Consider the following 10344-nt stretch of genomic DNA (forward strand, 5'->3'; position numbering starts at 1 on the left):
AAAAAAAAAAAAAAAAAAAGACTCAATCTTAAAATGTCTCACAGACACACCAAAAGAAGTATTTTCATGATGGTTCTAAATCCAGGCAAGCTGACAGTAAACCATAAACCATCATAGAGACTATGTTCCTTCTGCTTTTTTCTATAGTGGCAAGAAGACTGCCAACATGGAGCTGAGGAGAGGAAAGACCTTCATCAAATCTAGCGTGCAGATTTCCCACGAGAAACTCATAGACTCGACAGCCAAGGAGGACCCAGACAAGTGGTCACTGTCGCTGGGAGAGCAGCAGCGAACCTATGGCGAGAAGAGCTCCCAAACAAGTCCCTGTGCCCAAGGATACGGCCGGTGCCCCAACAAAGAGGTACTGTCTGATCCTGAAGGGGGTCCCGTGCCCCTCTGTGGAACCACCTTCAAGTTGGTGCGCAAGAGTAAGACTCATGACAGTGTTCCAGGGGCTGTGAAGGCAGTGGCCCCCACAGGGCAAATGGTAAATAGCACAAGCTTCCCGGAGACCCCAGGAGGTCAGCGTATGATTGACTACCGCCACTTCGTGCCCCAGATGCCCTTTGTGCCAGCTGTGGCTAAGAGCATTCCAAGAAAAAGGATTTCTCTGAAAAGGTCCAAGAAGTGCTTTCGAAACCTATTTCACATGCGCAGAAGCAAGACTGAGAACTTGGCCTCACTCTCGGCCAAGGGGAAGAACCTCTCGCCCCCCGGGGTCCCAGCGCAGCAAGGCAAGCCCTTCCTCTCCATGGGTGAGGGGCTGGGGCTGGACAGCCTATGCCAGGACCTGTCTGACAGTGAGTTTCTACATGACTCACCCTTTGACCTCTGCAGCGCCCTGTGTGAGGATGTGGCCTCACTGAAAAGCTTCGATTCACTTACAGGCTGTGGGGAGATCTTTGCAGATGGGAGCTCGGTGCCATCTGTGGAGCTGAAGGACGGCCCAGAGAGCCCAGCCCGTTCACCTCAGGCTCTGGACAGCAAAACTCCCTGTGGTCCCTCACAGGGTAGTATGGAACAGTTGATGTCACCTGCCCAGAATGAAGCATCAGACTTCACGAAGTTCTGGGACAGTGTGAATCGCTCTGTGCAGCAGCAGCAGCGTGCCCTGATGGGCCCATGGTTGATGAGTCCCCAGGGGACAGAAACAGACCCGCCCAGGCTAGACACATCTGGGTTAGCTGAACTGCCTCTGTTCCCTTGCAGGGGTCCCCCCAGCGGTTCCAAAGCCAGCTCCATAGACACAGGTACCCCCAAAAGTGAACAGCCAGAATCTGTGTCCACAAGCGATGAAGGTTACTATGACTCCTTCTCTCCAGGCCTCGAGGAGGACAAGAAGGAAGCAGCGAGCCCAGGCACACCTGCAGCCGCTTTCCCCAGGGACAGCTACAGCGGGGACGCCCTCTACGAACTATTCTATGACCCCAGCGAGGCCCCTGTTGGCCCAATCCTGGATGATGACTGTGTGTCTGAGAGTCTCTCGGGGCCTGCCCTGGGGACCCCGTTGTCTATGTGCAGCTTCCGCGTGGGAGCTGAGGAGAACCTGGCCCCAGCGCCAGGTCCTGACTTGCTCAGTCAGGGGTTCCTACAGAGTACCTGGAAGGGCAAGGAATGTTTGCTGAAGCTCTGTGACACAGAACTTGCCATTACCATGGGCATTGTCAACTGGCTGCGCAGAACCCCACCAGCCACTACCCCTACCCCTGCATCTACCCCTGCCCCTACCCCTGCCCTTGTCCTTAGGGAGCCAGCTGCCCCACCTGACCCCCATAGAGTTCTCAGAGGTGCATCAGTGGGTATGAAAGGCAGGGAAGACCAGGCCTTAGATATGGGTAAGGCCATGGCATGCTTTCCACCCAGCAGGCAGGAGCCCTGGACACATTCAGGAACCAAAGACTTGCTTGTTAGAGAGCATGGGGTCCTAGGAGAGTCTGCAAGGGGTATGAAGACCCCATCTAAGGATGGCCCTCTAGAGGAAGGAACACAAGACTTCTCGGAAGGCCAGTCCTCCTCTGAAGCTACCATGACAAGCGGTCCCAGGAATAGCAAAGCTGTGAACTCTGCCGCCTGTCTCAGCTCTCAGAGGGAACTTGGGGCACCTGGAAACCTGAGGTGCTCTCAAGGCCCCTTAAGACCAGGGCACGGAGGAAGCGCTCTTGATCCAGGGCCCATGCTTGTAGGTTGTGTGACCCATGTGGCAGCCCTGCAAATCTATCCAGACAGCCATTCTCCCAGACAGGATAAGGGCAATGGGCTCTTCTGGAAGCCTCACGCTTGGGGTCCCAACACTGTGCAAAAGAAACCACCAGCAAGCAGCAAGCCCCATGAAGCAGCTGGCTGTGGCCTCTCCTCCGCAGCTAGCCCACAAGACCAGAGATGCCAGGACCTTTGCCTGGACCTGAACCGGCTTAAGTTGGAACCCTCCAGGCTAGGTATGCAAGCCTGTTCCTCTGTGGATAGCCAGCCTCAGCAGCTGTGCCCCAGGGCTCCAGAGCAAGTGACACATAGGGGTTCAGTGGGGTCCTGAGCTACTCTGGGCCTCTGGTGCCCAGTCTCCGTGGCTGTTGCCCAGAAATCCTGCGGCTCTCTTTGGACAGTGAACAGTGGTAAGTCGCTCGTTCCCTTGGGCCATGAAATGTTGCTATGGCCTTCTGGCTTGACGTGGACATCTTGTGGATAACCAGAAGTGCAGACTTACAAGCTGGCTCGCCTACAGGACGGGCTCACATGCTTCAGGAGCTGCATATGCATGACCTCATTCAGGAGAACCAAGGACCAGAATGTTCATCTTTATTTTTTTTTTTTTTTCTGGTGTGAGGATGGTGTTTAGGGTAAAGATGGCCAAGCTCAGGCATGTGGGGAGGGGGGGATAGGGGCTAAAGCCTGAGCCTGGGGCTAAAGACTGCTGGGAGCTGCCCCCTCCTGCCACAAGGACAATGGCCAGAAAGCAGTTCATGTTGTAAATGAAGACGGGGTAGACTATTCGTCAGCTTGAGGTATAGGAAAAGGATGAGAGCCGAGGCTCAGGAGGCGGCAGAAAACCTCATGAGGTTGAGTTCACAAGGACCCGCTGGCCTCATCCAAGCCCTACTCTTCACCCAGGAAAGGAGACCAAAATACACCGCAGTGTCACACTGCTTCTCTTTGGGAATGACAAGGACCAGCCCTATCTCGGCAAGAGCCTCGAGCCTCCAGCATGGTATGTGTGCACAGCTCTGCCAGGGCTGACCAGACCCTGCCTGATCAATAGGTTCTGTCATAGGTGATTCTGCGCATTTCCTTCAGCTTGTTCTCCGAGGCCTTGGGTGGGAGAGCACCCACTGTTTTTCCCACCTCTGCCACTCTGCCTTGGAGTTGCAAAGGCCTTCCCTTCCACCCTGTCCACTCCCAGCATGGCCATTTCATCTCCAGGGAGCTCTCAGAATGAAGCTGTGCTCACTGCCCCTAACCCAAAAGCAACACATGCACCGAACCCAGACATTCAGAATCAGGAGATGACCTGCTGGATGCCGTCCCCAGGAAAGGGTAGGCGTCTCTTCTGACCCAGCATGAGGGCAGGGACAGAGGGTCCATCCTCACTGTCAAGGATTTGATTCTACCTCAGCAAAAACAAAAAACAAAAAAAACCACAGTGGCAGACAGAAGATGAGGACTTGGCAGGTAGCTGTAAAATTTGTCACCCGGAACCATATGTTGGCAGGCCACACTTCATACAGAGCTGCTGTGGAGAGGTACAGGAATTCCAGGCAAGCATTGAAGTCCCATTGATACCACATGTTCAGGGCCCGAGTGCTTCACTTCAGGCTAGGAGTGAAGACCATTGGCATCAACAGCTCTCCAAGGCTGCCTACTGTGTGTGAGAGAGGGCTGTAGGTTAAAAGCAGATGTCATCAAGGTTGTGGCTGTGTGGACACACGGAAGCACAGGGCCACTCACCTGGGGAGCCACATCTTCTTCTCCTAGGACCCAGACGCCATCATGACATCATAATGACATCACTGAGCCTGGCTTTGAATAGCGACAGCCAGAAGAACATTCTGCATGACCCCTGCAGCAGACTGAGGTAGTTTATACTCATTTTCAGACCTGGGGACCAGGCCCAGCTTGTGTGATCTTTCTGTGGACATACACATGTGGTGTGTGCAGGTAGGGGTTCAGATCCCTTTCAAACCCTACTATAAAAGCTCTGTTATGCAGTAGGTTCTGGAACATTCCACTGGTTTCCCTCAGCTGATACTCCCAGGACCTTCAGCCCTTTCTTCTCCCAGGCCACAGATGCCTGAGCACCCTAGGGTGCCAAATCATGTCTCTGTGAGCAGGCTGAGAGCTCAGTCAGGAGCCACCCAACCCCAGTCACAGCCTTTGGGGCTCTGTACTGTACCTGACAGAGAAAGTGTTCAGTAAATACTTTTTTTTTTTTTTGAAAGAATGTTTCGTCAAGATGTTGTGTGTTGTTTTCTGTTCTTTTGGTGACTCTGGGCCTCATATTTAGAGAGAAACAGTATTGAGGTTTAACAGGAACTTGGAGCTGGTAAAGTGAGTCTGTGGGTAACGCATCTGCCACATGAGTGTGATGACCCGAGTCTAGAGCCCCAGCAGCCACATAATAGTCAGCTATGTCAATGTGGGCCTGTAATCCCAACACGGGCAAAGAAACAAAGATACATGCATCTCTGAAACTCAGTGTCCGATGGACACACACATACACACATACAGACACATAAACACACACATGCACACACAGACACACACATGTATGCACATATACACATGCACACAAACACACACATACACACATGTATACACACACTCACACACACACACACACACACCAGGAGTCTACTTGAAATCCAGATCTCTTCCCATAGCAGAGGATAATGTATACTTACTGTGGCTTGTGATGCAGAACCTTGAAGTAACAGAGATTAAACCATTCAGACTCAAGAGGACAATAAATTACAGAACCAACATGGTGGCAGACCCAGTGTGGTCTTCAATAGTGTAGCAACAGAGCACTAGGAACCCAGGGCTGTGGTTCTGTCCCTGGTTAAGGAATACTTTACACAACCCAGCACCCCTGAGGTTTTCCTTCTGGGACTGTGCTAGATCCAGGGTCAGGGAGAACAGAGGAGGATCATCTTTCTCAACACCCAACCCTCAGGACGATCTCACTTGGGCAAAACAAGTGCCAACATAGGCAGGTTCCACGTGTGACCCACTGGAAAGGGACTTTAGGGCCAGCTAAGGTGCTAACCAAGTTCTGGAAGTAAAAGAAATCTGCCTCCTTCTCTTTTGAGTTTTCTGGTCAAGTCTTTTGTTTTCTTTTATGTATGACTGTGTGTGTGTGTGTGTGTGTGTGTGTGTGTGTGTGTGTGTGTGTGCAGGTGTATGTGCCCATATGTGTACACCTGGAATCCAGGGACAGATTCGAGGGTAGACATTGGTCTCCTGTTCTATATCACTCTCCACTTACTCCTTTTAGGCAGGGTCTCTCAGTGAACCTGGAACCAGGCTGACACAGCAACAATCCTCCTGTCTCTGCCTGTCATAGCTCTGGGGATACAGGTGCATGTGGTCACACCTGGATTTTTATGTGGGTGCTGGAATCCAAACCCAGATCTTCAAGTTTGTGCAGCCTAGGCCTCTCTCTGGCTATTTCTGCACAACGCATTCATGTATGACTGTGGATTTTAGACAACCCTGTGAGGGCAAGTGAGGATAGAGACATGGAGATGGGCAGACCGAGTGAGGCCTAGGGTAGGTGAGAGGGAGGAGCGAGTTGGTGCAGGGCATGGAAGGGGTCTGAGAGATTTTAGCACGGAAGGTGTGAAAGCAGGACAAGCAGAAGGCACCTGCAAGGAGCAGTTCTCAGCTTCCTATTTCCTACTTTATTGTTTTATTTCATGTGATAGAGGAAATGCACGAGGGGCTGGAGAGATGGCTCAGTACACACTGCTCTTGCAGAGCACCTGACTTCGGTTCCCGGCACCCATGTCAGGTGCCTCACATCCACCTGGAATGCCAATGGCAGGGATCTGAAGCCTGTGATATCTGCCTCCGCTGGGACCTGTGCTCAGGTGTATGTACATATCCCCATGCAGGCACAAGCATATGAATAATGAAGACTAAAAAATAAAGTCTTAAAAAAGAAAGGAAGAAATGCACAGGAAAAAAAAGGGGTTGTATGACATAGGAAGCCAATTAGTAAACAAATTTCTGTTTTTCATCCTTTGGGTGGTTTGGATGAGAGTGACTCCCATTGGAGTTATCATACATTCAATATTTATTCATTGGGAAGTGGCATTATTTGTAAGGATTAGAAGGAATAAGTGGTGAGGCCATGTTGGAGGAAGTATGTGGCCTGAAAGAAGAAAGGGGTTGGTTTGAAAAGCCCATGCCAAGCACACAGTCTCCTTTTCGGCCATTGGATCAGGATGTATTCTTTCAGCTACTTCCCCAGCCCATGCATGCTGCCATGTTTTCCACCATGATGATAACAGACTAAACCTCTGAACCTGTAAGGAAGCTCCCAATTAAATGTCTTCTTTTATAAGAGCTGCTTTGTTCTTAGTGTCTCTTCACAGCAACAGGATAGTGACCAAGATACTCCTTTACCCTTCGGATGCATGATCAGAGGACAACTTGTTGGTCTTAGGAATCAAACTCAGGTTGTCAGGCTTGAGTAGCAAGATCTTTTACCCTCTGAGACATCTTGTTAGCCCAAAGATGTGTTTTTACATTTTAATACATTTTAATTATTTTTAAAATAAGCAACACACAGGGTTCCAGAATCCTGCCTGGTTGTCCTGAGGTCCTGATGTTGATATCTGTGTTGCTGGTAGTCATGGTCTGGATCTGTTGTATCTCAGGTTCCTGATGTCTGTTTCAAAGAATTGAAATGTACACACAGATGACAAAGCAGCAAAGGATTTTATTCAAAAGCAAGAGTACAAGGTAGTTATGTTCTAAGGAAGCAGCAGGCTCTAATGAGCCCCAGGTTACATCTAGGGCTGTCATTTATGGGTCCTAGAAAATGAATAGTTGGTTGTTAAGGGTAGGATATTGATAAATCAAAAGTACATTGTAGCAGGGCTTGGTGGCCGTGACTTTAATTCCACCACTCAAGAGGCAAAGGCAGAGGCAGGGGCAGGGAATCTTTGAGGTTAACTCTATAGAGTGAGTTCCAGGATGGCCAGGGTTATACAGAAAGACCTAGTCTTGGAGAAAAACAAAACAGAAGAAGAAGGAGGAGAAGGAAGAGGAGGAGGAAGAGGAAAAGAAGGAGGAAAAGGAGAATGAGAAGGAAAAGAAGGAGAAGAAGGAGGAGGAGGATGAAGAGGAGGAGGAGGAAGAGGATGAAGAAGAAGAAGAAGAAGAAGAAGAAGAAGAAGAAGAAGAAGAAGAAGAAGAAGAAGAAGAAGAAGAAGAAGAAGAAGAAGAAGAAGAAGAAAATAAGGCATGTAAGATGTAAGCCCTGGAACAACCAGTAACATTTTTAAAAGGGTCATAATGATATGCTGAAATAGAAATAAAAATAGAATCATGTAAGGTATTTAAAACTAAAGAAAACAGGATAGAGGAGAAAGCTTTTTAAAAACCTTGAGTACAAAATTAATATACGAACTAGTAGATTTTACTCCAACAATGCCAACAGTTACTTTAAATAGGAACATCAGATGAAAAAAAAAAAGATCATAAGATCATTAAAAATATTTAAAGATCCATGTACCTGCTGTGGGGAATAAGCTCGCTTGCAGTATACTGACCTTGTTAGGTTAAGAATGAAGGGCAGAGGAAGAGACTCCCTGCAAACAGCAGAAGGTGAGCAAGCTGGTAGATCGCTGTGCCTGCTACAGTGGCTAACCTTGTTAACGTGACAAGACCTGGAATGACTAAAGCAATTCACCTCTAGTGTGTCTGTGAGAGGGTTCTCAGGAAGGGTTAACAGAAGTGAGCTGCAGTTCCCTCAGAGTGAGCTGGCTGCCCCTTTCGCCTGCTGGTCTAGACATAGAAAGGTTCGTGTGAAAGCAGTGCCCTCTGTTTCTCTCTTTGCTTTTTGCTGGAGATGCTTATCTCTCTTGCCACTGTGACTACCATCCTCCACTGACATGAGCTTCTTCAGCTTTTCAGACCAACTAGCAGCCCTTCGGGAACCCTCCATGCCTTCAGTGCCAGACGAGGGCTGCTGAGGTCTCCAGTTTCATGTACTGAAGTTCACAGTCCTCTGAGCACACAGGTGGCCATTACTGAGCTACCCAGCCTGCATTGTGTAAGTCAGTCTAATAAATCTCCTTTTATGATAGTGTCTTAGTCATTGTTTGAAGAGATTGCTTTGAAGAGATACCACGACCACAGCAGCTCTCATAAAAGGAAATATTTAGTCGGAGGCTGGCTTATAGTTTAGTCCATTATCATCATGGTGGGGAGCATGCAGGGCATGCAGGAAGACATGTTGCTGAAGAAGTAGTTGAGAGTTCTACATCCTGATCCACAGATAACAGGAGGGGAGGGAGGGGGGTAGAAGGAGTGAGGAAGGGAACGAGAAAGAGAGAGAGAAAGAAAGAGAAAGAGAGAAGGAGAGAGAGAGAGAGACAGAGAGAGTCAGAGAGAGACAGAGATTAGGCTTGGTGTGGGCTTTTGAAACCTCAAAACCTACTCCGAGTGTCCCACATCCTCTAACAAGGCCATACCTGTTAATCCTTCTAATCCTTTCAAACAGTTCTAGTGACTAAGAATTGAAATATATGAGCCTATGAAGGCCATTCTCACTCAAACCACCACAAACCCACACACATTTGATGGAGTCTGTGCTTTTAAAGAACCCTGCCTCATTTGTGTGCCTTCTTAATAGTTGGTCCCAAAGAGAATGGTATAAAGAAAGGAAACATAGCCCTTCACTAAACATTAGTGATCCAGTTTGCCCCCAAAGGACACCATTCCCCTATGTTTGGGGTGTCATCCCAGCTTGCTGTGGGACCTTGGTATGCTGCTGCTGCCGAGCTGTTCCCTAGTACATCTGTGTCTTAATTTACCTCAGCTGTCTACCATGCTCTATGGACTGGAGGTCCGTTCACACCAAGGGTTATCCATCACAGATCCTTAAGAAGTGTCCTAGACACTGCTTCAGGAATAGTTTCCAGAGGGTGTGAGCCCAATAGTTACTCTGAGCTTTGGGGCCCAGAAGAAAGGGCACAGATAAGTAAAGTCTCCTCCTGAGCCCAAAGACCCCCAGACATGGTGGACAACCAGCCTCTGCAGAGGGGCAGTGGAAGTAGGTACGCCTGCCCTCAAGTGTCCTCTGGATACAGCAATGGAAGCTTGGAGACCCCAGGAATGAAGGAACCCAAAGCCTCCTGCTTCTTCAGCTCAAGAAGAGAGGAAAATAAACAAAACGAGCAGATGTTCATAAAGTTCTTGACTTATAAACAAAAAGCCCTAGGTTTGGTTCCCAGAATCCATGTAAAAACTTCAGACATGATATGTGATTGTAATTTCACTGCAGCAGAAGCAGAGATAGGCGATCTCTAGGGATCACTAAACAGCCACCCCAGCCTGATCTGATTGGTGATCTCTGGTCCAATAAAAGACTCTGTCTTAAAGAAAAGAGAGTCTTTACAAGGATGACACCTATGGTTGTTCTCTGACCCCCCTCATACAGACAGACAATCAGACAGGCAGACAGACAGACAGACAGACACACACACATACACACCTACCTACTAACAGCTTTACCCACACATATATACACTCTTATACATACATATACTCTTACACACAGTTGTACACATGTACACACATTCTTATAACACACTCTTACAATACACACACACTCTCATACACATAGTTCTTCACACGCACACACATTCTTTTTGTTTGTTTGTTTGTTTGGTTGGTTGGTTTTTCAAGACAGGGTTTCTCTGTGTAGCCCTGGCTGTCCTGGAACTCACTCTGTAGACCAGGCTGGCCTCGAACTCAGGAATCTGCCTGCCTCTGCCTCTGCTGGGATTAAAGGCATGCACCACCACCACCTGGCTTGCACACACATTCTTACAATACACTCTTACAATATACACACACTCTTATACACATAGTTGTACACCTGCACACATATTCTTACAACACATTCTAATACATACACACATACACACACACATACACACACACACACACACCTACCTACTAACAGCTCTACCCATAGGTGTACACATATATACACTCTTACACACACACACACACACATTTGTACATGTACATACATTCTTACACAATACTCTTACACATACACTTGTACACATGCACACACATTCTTACAATACACTCTTACACACATACACCTGCCCC

General features: G+C 48.5%; 1 protein-coding gene across 3 annotated transcripts in view; it reads left to right on the forward strand.

The window, feature by feature from the left end:
* Amer3 (APC membrane recruitment protein 3) overlaps positions 1-6558 on the forward strand; it is a 13959-nt gene extending 7401 nt beyond the window's left edge. For all 3 annotated transcript variants that reach the window (XM_031367127.1, XM_031367130.1, XM_031367128.1), the window contains one exon: positions 148-6558. In XM_031367127.1, the coding sequence (XP_031222987.1) occupies positions 148-2530 (2383 nt within the window). In that variant the 3' untranslated portion in view covers positions 2531-6558. The remainder of the gene's footprint in view (positions 1-147) is intronic.
* Positions 6559-10344: the final 3786 nt, after the last annotated feature.

Source organism: Mastomys coucha, unplaced genomic scaffold, assembly GCF_008632895.1.
Source record: "Mastomys coucha isolate ucsf_1 unplaced genomic scaffold, UCSF_Mcou_1 pScaffold14, whole genome shotgun sequence".
NCBI lineage: Eukaryota > Metazoa > Chordata > Mammalia > Rodentia > Muridae > Mastomys > Mastomys coucha.